A 17,543-nucleotide genomic window follows, 5' to 3' on the forward strand; every position below is an offset into this window, starting at 1 on the left:
ACTCCTAGTTCTAAATTTGCCTTGCCTCGAGTACCAAACCGCACTATCTATATCAATAATGCTATATTTCTAGTAGCCCATATCCACACCCCTTGAACTTTGCATCTAAGTTTCTAGACTCAATAAGTTGATATTAACCTTAGGTTAAGTACAGTAGAAGGATCCAGAGTCGGTGAGCTATGAAAGGCAACCACAATCATGTTCACAAGGTGGTTACAAAAAGGATAAAACTTTTAAACAATCCAGAAAACTCCAGAAAAAACAAAACAGAACAAACCTGTTTGACTGAGAACCTGCACCTGAGCCTGTTTTGAAATTTCAAGTTCTTATTACATGTTTCAAATGTTTTCCCATCACATATATAACACATTAACTCGACGTTTCTGGTTACTGAACGGTACAAAGTTAATAAGCTGTAGAAATATCAACATTTAGTCACTTTCCTTTTAGATTGATTGTTGAAAGTTCTGACTCCACATAATCTCCAGCACATATTGCTGGGTACTTATGAGCATCAGGCCCATTGACAAAGTGGCCCAAAGGCTGCAGAATAACATCAGATGCAATATGTCCAAAAACCTGTCAGTTGCAATAGCAAAAAAAAACAGTTAAAGGTATTGCTCAGCATATGATCAGACCACTGTGCACATCCAAGACCTGATTTTATCTCAGTACCATAGCAATATACAGAAACGTCCAGATTACTCCCCATACTCATAAAGGAGCATTTAAGAACCAAGTTAGACTCCTTAACACAAGGAGAAGATACTAAGCATTTCTCTGGCGTCCAACGCATTACATATGCAGCCAAGAGTCTGCCCAGAATTATTATACGAAAGCATTCCAGCTTTTGTCTCTAAGTGGGCACCCACGAGATTATAACACGACCTCCATGTAAGCTATCCAGCAACAGGACATCTTGCAGATATAATAATCTAAAATGACATGCTCAGCACGTTGAAAAGATACTCATGTTTCTGCTTCAAAACTAGACCCAAGGACCAAGGCTCCAAATCTTCCTGAGAAAGAAGTGATAAGAATACATCATTTTGTGTGCAAAATTTCTTAACAATGACCATTCCATACAGCCTTGCTCCAGCTACCCTCTCCCATTTCTCCACTCACTTATTCTTTCCTCTGTTCACGTGTGTTTAAAAGGGTGTTATCCCCTTCCAAAAGAGCACATAACTCTTGTTTCCTGTAATGAAGCAACAACTTTTAGATTTGACCTAGGACCATGGTCATGGGCTCAGGTATATAAAAGACTCATGGATTGTCATTTGTACCTTTTTATGACCTTTTATGATCTTTGGACATTATCTCTCTTGGACATTTATATGTTCTTGGAACCTTTGGCTTACGGAAGGCTATTTTCATCCTCTTAGTGAGAGGTTAACTCATTTAGGCATCATGGCTCTTTGTATGAGATTATCTCCTTAATCTAGTATTAATATATGGTGATTATCCTATATCTCAGCTTTATGATCACTCCATTACATCTTGGCTTGGATCTTGATGTTTTTGGATTAGGGAGTGACTAGTACTTAATCCATTTTCGGATTAGTGTTTTTACACAGTTTTTTTTTTATTCTTTTTTAGTGGATTAGCATGGGATTAATGATAATCATTTTCAAATATATACTAATTACAAATTTCAAAAACATGATGTGTTTTAGGTTTGGTGAACACTTGTGCATAGCTCACAACTCCCAGTTTTCAAACAGTACTCAACAAATGTATAGATTTGAGAGAATCTTGATTTTCTTGATTTTCGAATTAAAGTTTTCACCCACTTTCAAAGTGCTTTTCTTGGATCTTTCTTGCTAAATCTCGTTTTTTGTGTTTCTTTTCATCAAATCTATTCATAAACCTTAGTTTCCTTCTACATTTCTAGTTTTGGAGAATCTTGGTAGTTTTGGAGAGTATTGAAGGTGGTTGTGTAGATTTTGGTGCAGTTCTTATCAAGAATTAGTACAAATTGAAGATTTTATGCAGATTTCAGTGCAATTAACAATTCTGAAGAAGATTTGAGCAATCACATATACAGATTGCAATCCTATTGAGAAGTTTTATACAGATTACTATGCAATTTGCAGTTTGATTGCACATTTATACAAAGCTTCCTATGTAGAGTCAAATTTCAAGAAGCTTGATGTAGAATTGTAAACTTCACAAGATTGAGTACAGAAATCAACAAATCCTAGTGTAAACTTGAGCATGTGCTCCATACACCGTCATAAAACATCATCCTGGTCAGGAGCTTCAAGCATGGCATAACAACCTCCCCATGAGCATGCAAATTACTTGCTTTAGAGTCAACAACCTGCTTGAGATGGTTTGATGTTTGAAGTATGCGCACGCAAAGCATATCTCTCTCTCTCATGTAGCAACGTGGAGCAGCTCTAGGGGCCAAGAGAACGCGTCCACTGCAAACAAGACGTATCTCTCTCTCTCTCTCTCTTGTTTCGCATTCCAGAGACAAAAGGAGGCTGAGACTTGTGAAAGTGCACCCCTCGAGCATGCCCCTCGTGCTCATCAAACCTGTCAGTCAACGTTCCCATTCGGTAATCACACACTGTGAAGAAGTCTAATATCCAGGATCTACGAGTGTGGAAACTGAGCCCCTTGACTCTGTTGCTTTTGGTCTCAAATATAACACGTGGTACGAGGCTCTAACTAAGAGCAGTGACATTCCTTCCTTCAACGATTCTGAGAACTGCCAAGCAACTCAATGCAATGTGCAGTGCAAAGCTTTTTATAAAAAAACACAAAACAAATCGTCCAGTGTGCTGTCCGCTCCCATAGCTAAGACAAACAGCACAAACACTTCATTGCTTTTTTTTTCAAAGGCTCAGTGCTCAGCTCAAACAAGCAATAGCAACAGCGTTCACAGTCATTGCATTGGTGTGATCTCGCATTTGCAATCCATTGCATGATCTGGTGTCTGACGTGCTTCCTATCAAGTCAGGTGCAAGCTCATCGATGCATCACCGCCAGCATGTTGCTTCATCGCCTTTCAAAGGCTCAACCACTAGTTAGCATACTTTTTTTTTTTTAAAGTTGCACAGCATGCATTAACTTCATCGTTTTGTTTTCAAAGGCTTAGTGCTTGCATGTTCACAAGCAAGAAGAAAAAAGAAGGGCGCGGGGGGGGGGGGGGGGGGGAGAGGCAACACAACGTCAATAGTTACTATAAAAAAGGGAGAGAAGAGGCTTCATTGAGCTTGGCTGTCAGCCCTCAGCCGTTGGGGAAGCATCACCAAGCTCTGGTTGAGCTTTCAGCTGCCAGCGCTTGAGGAAGAGAAGGGAGGCTGTCACCAATTGGCCGACCATTTGGTCCATCTCTAGTTTTTGCGTCTCGTTCACTTGAGGCCAGGCTGGTGTCTCGTGTGAAGAGGCCAATATTTTGCTGACATGGACGGGAGCTAGGTCTAGACTGGTGCCACCCGTGTGTTAGCAGGATGGTGTCGTATGGACGGGAGCCAGACTAGTGCCACCCGTGTATGACCTGGACTGTGTTCGACCCATGGGATTGTCACGCCATGGAAGAGCCAGTATTCGTGCCGTGTTTTGCCTATGGGACTGTCACACCATAAGGAAACTCGTGCCTGGAACTGTGTCTTACCTATGGGACTGTCACTCCATAGGAAGACCAGGTTTTTATGTTTTTATGTCATGCCAGTTTTGTGCCGACAGATATTTTGTACTTGTTCCATGAACGGGAGATATGTCCATGTTACTATTTGCACATGCACACATGATTTGCATGCTTGAAACTGTTTTCGCATGACTTGTATTTTTGTGCTTGCCTGCTGGACGTGTTACTTACTGAGCGGGGACGCCTGCCAGTAAGTCGTGAAGTCTGCTCTGTATTCTGACGAGTTTTAGTGCATGTGAACAGGTGGTAAGTATATCGCACATGTTGTTTTAATGTTTCATATTCTAACCTTTTATTTTATAAGGTTTAATGTTCACATTCACTTAAATGTGGGCACCACTTTGGGCACCCACTTAGGAGCCAAGGTGGGGAGCCCCACTTAAGTAAGTGTGGGGGTGGGCATGGTCACCTACCCACACCCTCTTGGATCTGGCCACCCACATGCAAACGTGGGGAGCCAGCCAACACTTTTTGTTTACTTCACTTTAATATTTACAGAAGGAAGTACCACGACTATCTCTACGGACAGATGATCAAGCAATCAACTCCTTCGCTTCAGGGGTACGTTTCATCTTTTAGGCAACCTAGGCAACTGCAGAGCATACGGCACTTCAGCTTTTCCTCCAATTCAGGCGGCTGAATTTGCTGCAGGTGGGCTGCGCCTGTTTTCCAGCAGGTTGCCCTGGCTACAGCAGGCGCCTACATCACTTCCTCTCCTACAGGTGGGCTGCACAGCGTAACTGAAGTGCACACCCAGCAGGCTGCCTTCTCTTCGCCTGGTAACACTGCAGGCGACTGTGTGTGAGCTCCTTCACGGCATCTTCCCTGCAAGCTGCGTGAACCTCTACAGGCGGCCAAAACAGGCTGAAACTAAACATCTCTTCCTCCTTCTCAGGCTGCGCATACACTCAAGAGGGTTGTGCGCCTTCTCCTTTTCCTCCTCTGCACAGTAGCTACCATCAACAGAAGGATACAGCCAGCTGCTCCTCCACGCAATCTTCTCTCCACGCTGCAGCCAGGCCTCACCTCCCTTGCAAGTGGGTACTCCTCCTCTCACAGCAGGCCGCTATGGTCTCTTGCGGTGGTACTTGTCTTGGTGGTTCAACATGAGGCGACTGAGTCTTCATCAAGGTGTTATATCTTCTAAGGCTATCTCTTGGTTTTCTACCTTGAAAGAGGTTGCTCATCTTCTCCACCGGCGACTACAAGAAGACTTCACATCCCCTGGATGGCTTCATCTCCTACACAAACACCACAAGTATTGGTTTTCTATCAGCCATCCACAAGTAAGTGAATTTCAGATTTAAGTAAAGTATTTTGTGTTTAAATCTGATAAGGGATTCCCGACTCCCTCTACGGCCACACCCGTTCGGTGCCGGGTTGTCCAAGCTCTATTGGAGAACCTCGGGCCAAAGGTGCTGAGATCGGGAGAGCCAGGCGTTAGTGCGAGAGCGCCTGTTTGTGTGTGGTCTCGGAACACCAGTGAGGCGCTCTCCGCGGAGTCCAGTGAAAGCACAGGACCGTAGAGATTGAACCACACTAGTGGTCGTTCTGCTTCGAGCTTCTACATCGAAATTCGACTTCGAGCCTATTTGTTTGGTACTGTTTTCATATGTACATGGACATCATCTGGTTCTTGGAACCCATGGAGCATTGTATTCATTAAATACTTCCAATAAATATATCATATATTGAGGGGGGGGGGGGGGGTCGGCCCGTTCCGGCCCCAGTGCTGGTGTCCATCTTTCCATTTCATTTCATTTAAATTTCAAGTTGTATTAAGTTGTCCATTTCAAATTTGTGGTTTTAAAGTTATGCTATTAAGCGTGTGGGTGTCCAACGGAGTCTTTCCCACTTGACGGGATCGGTTTCATTGGTATCAGAGCACGGTTGTTTCCCTCTTCCTAGTGGGGAAACGAACCTATGTACTGGACATCCCGCTTTTAGCAAACTTAAAACACAATGGACAACCAAGGCAACCCTTTGGAAGTGCCAAATTCGAGGGGTCCATCTAGTGCCTCTCGTGGGTCTGATGCCCTGCGAGGTAGACACAAGCCCCTTGAAAGGGTTATTGATAGTGAATCCAAGGGTCTCCAGGAAAAACAGTTATGCTTGAACAAGAGCCTGATGCTGTGAGGGCTGAAATGGAACATATGAGAAAACTTTTGCAAGCTCAAGAGCAAGAGCTAAAGTTTTTGCATGAAGATCCTCATTTGCAAAGTGCTATTGAAGCCAGAAAGGCTGATGCTATGGTAGATGTAACTTTTGAATCAATGGCTCGTGAAGTGGACAAGAAACCAAGGGAGTTGGCACTTGCCTATCTCCTTCGCAAAGGTGATATCAAAGAGGGAGATGACGGAGAGCTGAAATTCAGAAATCCACCTCGTTTGAAGCATGGAGATCCCGCATCCCAGAGGCTGAAATCTTTTATGCAAAAGGAAGAGGTGACAGTCACCTCTCGACATGCATCTTCTCCACAAGGCACTAAGCCTGATAGATATATGTATGCCTGCGCTCATGGAGGGCATGAAAGTCACATGCATGCAAGACATGTATCTCATGGTGACAGGTCTACTTCTAGAAAAAATTTGCCTTCTGAGTTGTCTCATGGAGAGACAATGCCATATGCAGGTAAGTCACATGCATCTGAGTTTCGAGTTCGTGGAGCACATCCCACCGTGCCCCATGAAATTTCTATGACGGCCCATGGAGCCCATGCAGATAGGACTGCCCCGTTGGATAAGGGGAAAAGAAAAAGAGAAGACCATGAGCCTCATGCCAAGAAGCTCAAGGAATTCAAAGCAGGTGACAAATCTGTCAAGTTTGATGTCTTTCATGGTGAACATGATGCTTCTAAGGTGTTAGCATTTGTGGCACAATTCGACATTGCTTTTAGCGATGAGAATTTCACAAAAAAGTCAAAGGTGCGCCATGCTAGCATGTTTTTGAAAGGGACTGCTGCTCATTGGTGGATCACTGAAAAGATCACCAAGGATCCCATCTCCACTTGGAAGGAATTCAAAGACAGATTCTATGCTCAGTTTTTGCCACCAAATGCGGAGCAAACTCTCACTCAAAAGTGGGACAGGCTGGAACAAAGAGATAATGAAAGCGTGCAACAGTATGTTAACAAGTTCTGGAAAGTGTTACTGGAAGTGACTCCCTTTATGCAAATCACTGAAGATGAAAGAAAGAGGAAGTTTCGTTCTCGACTGCAACCAGCATATCGTTCGGGCATTGAATTGCACCCGAAACATACGTTGCAACAGCTCACAGCTTCTGCTCTTGCTACGGAGCAATTGGTGCTCAAGATTAAACAGGATCAAGGAGGTTCAAAGGGGAAGGACAAGGCTGTCCCAAATCAGCAAAAGGGTGGACAGCCACCTAAAAAGAATTTCCGGGAGCCCTACAAGGGTGGTAAAGCTGAAAATAACACATCTAAAGAACAGGGCCCAAGGAAGAACAAATTCGGCTTAACCCCGGAGCAAAGAGAGCAATATGCCAAGGATGGAAAATGCTTTTCTTGTGGTAGCAAAGACCACATGTTTCAACAATGCCCAGATTACAAACCAAAGCACGAGGACAAGCACACCAAAGCTAATGTACAGGCAGTTCCTGATGTGCAAGGAAATACAGATCATGATGCAAAAGAGCGAATGGTTTGCAAGGCTTGGGAGCAAATCAAGGATCAGCCCGCACTCTTCATGTTTGATGACTGTGCAACTCACAATTTCATCTCTATGCAAATGGCAGCTGCATTGGGTATTGAGGTTGAAAACATGGGACCTCAGATTGAAGCCGAAGCTGCATTTATTGGTAAAGAGGTGCAGGTTACCCCTTTGATAGGGAAGTTACGCATCCATATCCAGGGCTACCTTGATAATGAGCATTTCCTAGTTGCTCCACTGAATGGATGTGATGTATTGTTGGGCAAGCCGTGGCACCATAGGCTTGAGCCCCGCAAAGACTACAAGTCTAATATGATTTCTTTTATGCATAAAGGCCGCATGCATTTTATTGATGCTGGCAAAGAAGGGGATTCCATCCCACTTGTATCACACATCCAAATTAATAAAGCAATGAAAAAGAGTCTTTCAACGTACTTGGCTTTTGTTCGTAATAACCTTGTACCAAATCATCAAAATGTGGATGCTATGTCTAATGATAGGCTGAATTTTCTTAATGCATTCAACGATTGTTTTGCTGACTCGTTGCCAGGTGAATTACCTCCCCAAAAGCTCGAAGATCATCGCATAGATCTTGAACAGATTCCCAATTCCACGTATTGATGATATCTTGGATAAGCTTGATGGCTCAGCTTGCTTTAGCAGACTTGATTTGAAGAGTGGCTATCACCAGATACGCGTGGTGCCACAAGATGTCCATAAGACTGCATTCAGGATAGCCTTCGGATTATATGAATTCTTGGTAATGCCTTTTGGTCTCACCAATGCTCCTGCTACTTTTAATCGTATGATGGATAGGATATTCCGACCCCATCGCAAGTTCACAGGAGTCTTATTTGATGATATCTTGGTTTTCTCCAAGAATGAGCAGGAACACAGAACTCCTTTGGTCACAGTGTTCGAAGAGTTGCGGAAGCATAAACTTTTCGTCAATGCCAAGAAAAGTGAGTTTTTCCTTTCAGAGATTCATTATCTGGGTCATATTGTATCCAAAGATGGAGTTACAATGGATCCTGCAAAGATAGAGAGCATTCGGAATTGGCCCGAATTGCAAAACGTACATCAAGTAGGTAGTTTTCTGGGATTATGTTTGTATTACAAGCGTTTCATAAGACATTTTGCTATGATTGCCACTCCTCTACATGATCTCACAAAGAAGAAAACTGCTTTCAAATGGACTTCAAAGGAACAGAATGCTTTCTTGCAGCTCAAGCATGCTATTATATGTGGTCCAGTATTGATTATTCTTGACTTGCACAAGTCATTCGTGGTTGAATGTGATGCTTGTGGTGATTGCATAGGAGCTGTTCTAAATCAAGAAGGGCATGCAGTTGCATACGAGAGCCGTCGTTTGCATGATGCCGAGCTTCATATGGATATCTATGAGAAAGAGCTCTTGGCTGTAATTCACGCCTTAAAGATATGGAAACATTATCTTCTTGGGGCTGAATTTGTAGTCAAGACAGATCATCAAAGCTTGAGATACTTTCTATCTTAAACAAAGCTTTCAGAGAAGCAGATGAGAATGGCAAACTTTCTTTCCATGTTTCATTTTCAGATTATGCATACTCCAGGAAAGAAAAATGTGGTGGCCGATGCACTATCTAGGAGACCTTATGTTGCTGCAGTCTCAGTGGCCTCTCATGGAGACCTATCTGCTATGAGAGATTTGTATCATTTGGATGCTGATTTTTGCCATATATGGACTGATTTGATGGCTGGTCATTCACATCCCTCTTATGTTATCAACGAGGGTTATCTCATGAAGGATAATTGTCTATGTGTGGTAAAGGATTTGCGTCCAAAGGTTATGGACGAATGTCACGCTGCACCTTATGCTGGTCATAGAGGTATTATGCCTACTACACGCATGATTCAGAGGTATTTCTTTTGGACGAGCATGCGTAAAGATACTGAGGCTTATGTGCGTGCATGTATTACTTGCCAAAAGGTGAAATTTGACAGGCAAAAGCCTCCAGGTTTGCTTCAACCATTGCCTATTCCCTCGCAACCTTGGGAAAGTATCACGATGGATTTTATTATGGATTTGCCTAGATCCCAGCATGGGAATGATGCTATTTGGACTATTGTGGACAGGTTTAGCAAGCAAGCTCATTTCTTGCCCGTCAAGAAAACCATTAAAGCTGATCATATGGTAAAAAAATTTCTTGCTAATATTTTCAAGCATCATGGTATGCCTAAATCCATTGTTGGGGATAGAGATCCCAGGACTACAAGCCTATTTTGGAGGGCTTTGTTTGATAATATGGGCACTAAACTTGAGTTTTCATCAGCTTATCATCCCCAAACGGATGGCCAAAGTGAAGCTGCAAATTCAGCCGTGTTGGATTTATTGAAGTGTTATGTGGCAGATCAAAAGACTGCATGGGAGAAGTATCTTCCATTTGTTGAGTTTGCCTACAACAATACGATCCATGCTTCCACGGGCAAGGCTCCGTTTGAGATTATTTATGGCAGAGTGGTATTGCCACCCATCCTTCGTACCAAGGATGAGATTTTTGCAACTGATGAATATGTTCGTGACTTGGATGTTGCCTTTGGTCAGGTGCGGACAGCCATTGCAAGATCTCAGGATAAGCATAAAATGGCTGCTGACAAGCATAGAAGGGACATGGAAGTCAAAGAAGGTGATTGGATATTGCTGAAATTTGAGAAGGCTAGGCTTCGGAAGAGGCCAGGACGAGAAGGATCATATCCTAAGCTTTCTCCTCGCTATTACGGACCCTTCAAAATGATTCACAAGATCAATGAAGTGTCCTACAGACATGCTTTACCTAGTCATTGGAAGATTCACAATGCTTTTCATGTGAGTCTATTTCGGAAATATGTGGGGCCAGATCCTGATGAGCCTGTCACAGAAGATCCGCCAGAGATTGAAGAGCTTGAGGAGATCCTCCAGCCAGAACAGATTGTTTTTCACAAGGAGAGAAAGCTTTCCAGGAGATACCTTGTGAAGTTTAAGAATTATTTACCTATTGATGCCAAGTGGGCAAATGAGGATTATTTTGCAGATTATCCACAAATGTTGCAGGCATATCTTGAGGCTTTTCAGTTGAGATCAACTCTTTAGAAGCCCGGGGGGATGTCACCAATTGGCCGACCATTTGGTCCATCTCCAGTTTTTGCGTCTCGTTCACTTGAGGCCAGGCTGGTGTCTCGTGTGAAGAGGCCAGTATTTTGCTGACATGGACAGGAGCCAGACTGGTGCCACCCGTGTGTTAGCAGGATGGTGTCGTATGGACGGGAGCCAGACTAGTGCCACCCGTGTATGACCTGGACTGTGTTCCACCCATGGGATTGTCCCGCCATGGAAGAGCCAGTATTCGTGCCGTGTTTTGCCTATGGGACTATCACACCATAAGGAAACTCGTGCCTGGAACTGTGTCTTATCTATGGGACTGTCACTCCACAGGAAGACCAGGTTTTTATGTTTTTATGTCGTGCCAGTTTTGTGCCGACAGATATTTTGTACTTGTTCCATGAACAGGAGATATGTCCATGTTACTATTTGCACATGCACACATGATTTGCATGCTTGAAACTGTTTTCGCATGACTTGTATTTTTGTGCTTGCCTGCTTGACGTGTTACTTACTGAGCGGGGACGCCTGCCAGTGAGTCGTGAAGTCTGCTCTGTATTCTGACGAGTTTTAGTGCATGTGAACAGGTGGTAAGTATATCGCACATGTTGTTTTAATGTTTCATATTCTAACCTTTTATTTTATAAGGTTTAATGTTCACATTCACTTAAATGTGGGCACCACTTTGGGCACCCACTTAGGGGCCAAGGTGGGGAGCCCCACTTAAGTAAGTGTGGGGGTGGGCATGGTCACCTATCCACACCCTCTTGGATCTGGCCACCCACATGCAAACGTGGGGAGCCAGCCAACACTTTTTGTTTACTTCACTTTAATATTTACAAAAGGAAGTACCACGACTATCTCTACGGACAGATGATCAAGCAATCAACTCCTTCGCTTCAGGGGTACGTTTCATCTTTTAGGCAACCTAGGCGACTGCAGAGCATACGGCACTTCAGCTTTTCCTCCAATTCAGGCGGCTGAATTTGCTGCAGGTGGGCTGCGCCTGTTTTCCAGCAGGTTGCCCTGGCTACAGCAGGCGCCTACATCACTTCCTCTCCTGCAGGTGGGCTGCACAGCGTAACTGAAGTGCACACCCAGCACGCTGCCTTCTCTTCGCCTGGTAACACTGCAGGCGACTGTGTGTGAGCTCCTTCACGGCATCTTCCCTGTAAGCTGCTTAACCTCTACAGGCGGCCAAAACAGGCTGCAACTAAACATCTCTTCCTCCTTCTCAGGCTGCGCATACACTCAAGAGGGTTGTGCGCCTTCTCCTTTTCCTCCTCTGCACAGCAGCTACCATCAACAGAAGGATACAACCGGCTGCTCCTCCACGCCATCTTCTCTCCACGCTGCAGCCAGGCCTCACCTCCCTTGCAAGTGGGTACTCCTCCTCTCACAGCAGGCCGCTATGGTCTCTTGCGGTGGTACTTGTTTTGGTGGTTCACCACGAGGCTACTGAGTCTTCATCAAGGTGTTATATCTTCTAAGGCTATCTCTTGGTTTTCTACCTTGAAAGAGGTTGCTCATCTTCTCCACCGGCGACTACAAGAAGACTTCACATCCCCTGGGTGGCTTCATCTCCTACACAAACACCACGAGTATTGGTTTTCTATCAGCCATCCACAAGTAAGTGAATTTCAGATTTAAGTAAAGTATTTTGTGTTTAAATCTGATAAGGGATTCCCGACTCCCTCTACGGCCACACCCGTTCAGTGCCGGGTTGTCCAAGCTCTATTGGAGAACCTCGGTCCAAAGGTGCTGAGATCGGGAGAGCCAGGCGTTAGTGCGAGAGCGCCTGTTTGTGCGTGGTCTCGGAACACCAGTGAGGCGCTCTCCGCGGAGTCCACTGAAAGCACAGGACTGTAGAGATTGGACCACACTAGTGGTCGTTCTGCTTCGAGCTTCTACATCGAAATTTGACTTCGAGCCTATTTGTTTGGTACTGTTTTCATATGTACATGGACATCATCTGGTTCTTGGAACCCATGGAGCATTGTATTCATTAAATACTCCCAATAAATATATCATATATTGAGGGGGGGGTCGGCGTGTTCCGGCCCCAGTGCTGGTGTCCATCTTTCCATTTCATTTCATTTAAATTTCAAGTTGTATTAAGTTGTCCATTTCAAATTTGTGGTTTTAAAGTTGTGTTATTAAGCGTGTGGGTTCCAACGGAGTCTTTCCCACTTGACGGGATCGGTTTTAGAGGCAAAAAATTTTGCCCAACATGAGTGTAAAAGTCAGGAGGAACTCATTCTTTGTAGGTTTTTTTTCCCGTACTTTTCACTCTTTCTATCACACCTCCTTTACCCTAAGTTTTGCCCACTTGACCACTTGCCCACTCAGGCCTTCATTTTTTTAAAACCTTGTGACCATTGGACACCGGGATTTGAAGTTGGTCTAGCCTCAGCCTTGAGAAAGCTTGCTATAATTGGGTAATTTTCACAAATCCCGGACTTCTCAGAACAACATGTAGGGCATGTTAATCATGGATCATGTGGGCAGGATCCATATGGAGTCCAAAGGCATAGCAGGATGTTTTGGGATCTCAAGCAGCATCCCATGCATATCTTTGGACAGTGCCTATGTGGATTTCCAGTCTTGTACAGGTGGAAATACTATAAAGGCTAAACAATATCCATGGTGCCTGTGTGTGATTGCGGCCATGTACACCTGGTGTACAGAGATGGAGGAGCACCTGGCTCTTTGCAAGGAAAGCACCTGAATAAATCTCACAGGGGTTTGCTAAAAGTGGTACAACCAGCCTGCAATTGGCACTTCTGAATTAGGCAATGCAAGAGAGGAGAGCTGAAACTCCAGGATTTCGTATTGACTCTTTCATACTTAACAGAAGTCTCTTTTTTGCAACAACAAAAAACGACTCCAAAAAATACTCTGAGGATTTGCTCAACGTCTAGTGGAATAATTTTATCATAGAGGTCATATTTCTCAGCCTGATATATTGCGTCATAAAACCTCTCGTAACAATCAGCTATCTAAAGAAAGGCTCGCACAGTGAAAATTGGCAAGGACATACTTCAGCATTGTATATAGTAATGATTAGTGACTTACTGTTGATGAGACTCTCCAAAGGCATTTTCCAGCTTGTACAGCAGATTGAATTACATCCACTGTCTTTTTGCTTACAACCACCTCATGCATCCCAGCGGTGCAAGCACCTCCTGTAAGCCATTCAAACTGACAAATATACAACAGTCAGCCAACGGAGCAGCTAAGAAATCTATATGTACTGGCACAAACATGCCCAAAGAAAGCGATTTTAAAATTACAAGTAATTAAGTTTTAAAAAATGTATTTGATAATAACCTGCTTGCCAGCTTGAATGAGAAGACAGCCTGGGGGAACATTCACTTCAACTTTTTGCCCACTTTTTACCCAAATAAAAAGACCGGGGAATCTGCACCGCCCATGAATGGTAAGAAAGTTCAAGTCATAATGGTAACCGGCCAATATCGTTCCTTCTTTTCCATCCTTTTCAAGGTTACTTCCTGTAGGAGCAAGCAAATTTGGCCCCTGCCCTTCAAATGCACAATTTCAGTGAGTGAAAAGGCCTTTAAACTCTGAAATTCACTAAAATGGGTTTCTTGCTCATCATTCAAAACATGGATGAGCATCAGGAAGAGGAAAAATAAAGCTGACATGGTACCTGAAACATTAAGGAAGTAAAAGTTTCTGGTTTAAGGCCAAAACCAATTGCTGCCATCTCTGCAACAACCTGATCTCATCAATAAAACATGAATGGCATTCAGCAACAATAGAGAACTTGACTTGAGTGAAAAGAAGTTAAATTATTCACCTCCACTGCTGCTATCATCTTTGAACCCCACCCATTCATTACATCAACCCAGTCTGGAAAACCTGCCGGGACTACCGGTTCTGCATTTAATTCCTGCAGTAACAGTAGTCATGTGCGGCAATTAAATAAGGTGCATAAACTTTTCAAAAACCATATGTTAACAGTATAGCACTTCCCTTTCATGCTAACATTTCAACTTATTGGATTCCAGAAATATGCTAAAGCATGAAATTATATACACCCATATGCTAACACTATGGCCCTTCTTTGTCATGCTAACTTTTGGACCCCCTGCAAATATGCCTAATTTAGTCACCCTAACTTTATGACAACTTGGTGTGATGAAAGAAGGTGCCTCTCGTCATGTTTGCAAGGTTGTAATGTAAATGCATTCCAGTATTGTAATTGCCCCAAAAAGCGTTGAGCACAATCTTGACACACACTTTAACTATTAATACTAATAAACAAGATGAAATGGCACAAAACTAAATAAGATAGCAATGCTAAAATTTAAATGACACTGAATAGGGCTAGTAAGGGGCCGACCCCCCTTGTAATATGATTGTATTATCAAGCATTTCTCAAGGTACAAGCTTCATGGGCATCACATGCTAAATTTCAAAGACATCCATGCAACGAAAACATTTTGCAAACGTGTTTTGTCAAAGTCAAGGTTGATTCCACAGCTTTTGTCACGATGAACCTCACTCCCCAATCCGTAGTGTCTTGCCACAAACAACTGTGCTCACTGGCATCCATACACAGGTGTGTGCCAGGCCAAGTCATAGAAGACCTTAATGGTCAAGCACGCGGGTGTTGAGAAGATAAGAACTTGATGAAGCTCTTACTGCTCAATTTGATGAAGCTCTTACTACTCAATTTGCTGAATTTTGAGAGAAGAAATCAAATTTTGAATTGTCAGTGATAGAAATGCTCCATAGCATTTTCAGCAAGTACATATCCAAGAGATAGCAGCTGAAAAGGACTCCCAAGGGCTGGACAGCAAGTGTAGCACACATTTGCCGGCTGATCCAAGAGTTGGAGAAGCAAGAAACCATGCCAAAAAGTATGTGTATGGACTGGTTATGCTGAAAATTGTCTTCCTTCACCTCCTCATGAAAAAGGCACCTATTTTCCTAGAAGGGAGGGAGAGGATAAGCCTTTCCATACAAATAATGGGTGGTCATTGGGCCACCTCAACGAGAGCCACACCTGTTCCATAAGTGCCCAATAAGTTGTCCACACTCTTTTATTTAAAAGAGTAGTTGTTTTCGTACGGCATACGACACCATATCGTACGGAATACCGTACGGATTTTTCCCCAAAAAAATCCCTGCAATTTTTTTTCCAAAAAAAAAATCCCCCAAAAAAATTTAATTTTTTTGGAAGGTTATGGTCTTGTTTTTGCTTGTCTATGGCTGTTTAAGGTTCCTCTGTACTATGATACTTCCCTCCTTTTTAGAAATACTCCATATCTCAAATTGGAAATACCTAAGTTTATAAGTTTTTTTTTTTTACAGTATTTTATTGTACGATAAGAAAAAAAATTATATCATACCATATTTTTCCATACGGTATCATATCGTACGAACCGTACAGTATCATACCTGACAACTATATTTAAAAGAGTGCCTAATTTATGAGAGTTTGGCCGGCCGCTATCCAATAAGTGCCCAAACTCACTTATAACCTATCCACCCAGTCTTCAATGAAGTGGGATGCCCAAACTCACTTATAGGTTGTCCGGACATGCTTTAATGAAGTGTCGACCTACAGAGCAACAAAGTAAGCTAAAACACAAATAAGCTTAAACAAAGAGATTAGAATCACACCCTACCGCCTGCCCATAGTAGTTAGGGGGTTGTTTGAAACGGGTTTCCTAAAAGTTTCAAACGGGTTTCGTAAAATCAGCCCAAAGTTTCCTACCTATAGGTTTTTGCATGTACAAAATTTCAAATATATACTGTATAAAATATGTAAAAATAACACTAAATGCATAGAATACATGGAAACATATATTTAAAGCCTACAGTCTTTGAATCACAAATAACAAAAACCATATAATCATCCATCATCAATGTCAAATGATCATGATTCAAAGACCACGGTCCACTATCCATGATCCATGATCCAATCATCCATCCAAAAAAAAAAAAAACATACATGACACTACATAGGTTAAAACTTATAAGTTTAAAGTGTTCGTGTCACATGAATCATGATGAATCAACAGCCATGGCCCAATGCCCATAAACAATACAAAATAAATTAGCCTTGATGAGGGAAAGCGGCACATGGAAACCGAAAAAAACTTTATCGAAAGAGTCGCACAGATTTCAACGTTAGATTTGGGCGGGCGGGGAGGGGAAATTGCTTGAAAAAAACGTGTTTCCTACAAGGAAACGTTTCCGCGTTTCCTTCCCTGTGAGAAACGCATTTCCTAACTACTATGCGCCTACCTACAGCCCACAACGAGGTTAGAATATAGATTCACACGCACACTGTGTTCTGGTCTATATGAAGACTAGACCAATGGTGCCACCAAGTGACTGCCTCACCCGTAAGGTGGGAAGCCGCTACGTGGACTCTATCCTGAGGATCCCTCACAAAATAGACAGTGAAACCTCCCGCGGATCTCATAGTATACTGGGCAGCGGCATATGTAATGCTCCTCCGTCTCAATCTCTATGTGGCATAGTCAGCAGATCCTCTCCTCTCTCGGTCTCCATATGAGCTTCCCGGCTCTGAAGATGCGCTCAGCTCTACCTGTCTCCACTCTGAGGTGGTGGGATGAAACCCGTATTTGGCCAATCGCAATCCGCATGGCATGGGACATGTGAACACTCAAGTAGCCCGACTGCTGGATGAATCCATCCTCAGTGAGTGTGAGGAAGTGATCTCTGTAGAAGTGCATCTTCGCGGGGAGCTCCGGAGGTATGATCCATGTGCAATGTGTGTAGAGGCTGAGAAGATCTAACCGGATAACCCGGTTGGTATCCTTGTGAGACAGCCAGAGAAAAGGGGAATTCAAACTGTACTGAAGGGGAGGTAGGCGGTCCATGCAAAGCCCATATACTGAGAACCAAGTGGAAACTAGTGCATACCATACTCCAGAGTGCCCCTCAAGTGCTACCTATCTGGAGGACTCCAAGGCAAGCCTCGGGTGCCTATGGGGATCCATGTGACTGATGCGATGGAGGTATGTGACTGTCTGGAAGAGTGCATCCACTACCATCGGGGCTACAGCAAACTCTGTGTTACAGGACTGAGTATTTTACC

At 43.4% G+C, this 17,543-nt stretch overlaps 1 protein-coding gene across 4 annotated transcripts in view; it reads right to left on the minus strand.

Annotated features, from left to right (window-relative positions):
- Positions 1 to 316: 316 nt before the first annotated feature.
- LOC147611507 (2-oxoglutarate (2OG) and Fe(II)-dependent oxygenase superfamily protein) overlaps positions 317 to 17,543 on the minus strand; it is a 29,027-nt gene continuing 11,800 nt past the window's right edge. The window contains exons 3-7 of one of the 4 annotated variants that reach the window (XM_086784609.1): positions 14,265 to 14,357; positions 14,115 to 14,183; positions 13,775 to 13,981; positions 13,520 to 13,645; positions 317 to 579 (exon numbers count right to left, since the gene is read on the minus strand). In XM_086784609.1, the coding sequence (XP_086640735.1) occupies positions 436 to 579; positions 13,520 to 13,645; positions 13,775 to 13,981; positions 14,115 to 14,183; positions 14,265 to 14,357 (639 nt within the window). In that variant the 3' untranslated portion in view covers positions 317 to 435. Of the gene's footprint in view, positions 580 to 622; positions 1,020 to 2,175; positions 2,427 to 13,519; positions 13,646 to 13,774; positions 13,982 to 14,114; positions 14,184 to 14,264; positions 14,358 to 17,543 lie in introns of those variants that run through there. The other 3 variants (XM_086784611.1, XM_086784610.1, XM_086784612.1) reach the window with 3 other exon arrangements.

Source organism: Cibotium barometz, chromosome 47 (assembly GCF_041138505.1).
Source record: "Cibotium barometz isolate CiBa-2024 chromosome 47, ASM4113850v1, whole genome shotgun sequence".
Classification (NCBI taxonomy): Eukaryota; Viridiplantae; Streptophyta; class Polypodiopsida; order Cyatheales; family Cibotiaceae; genus Cibotium; species Cibotium barometz.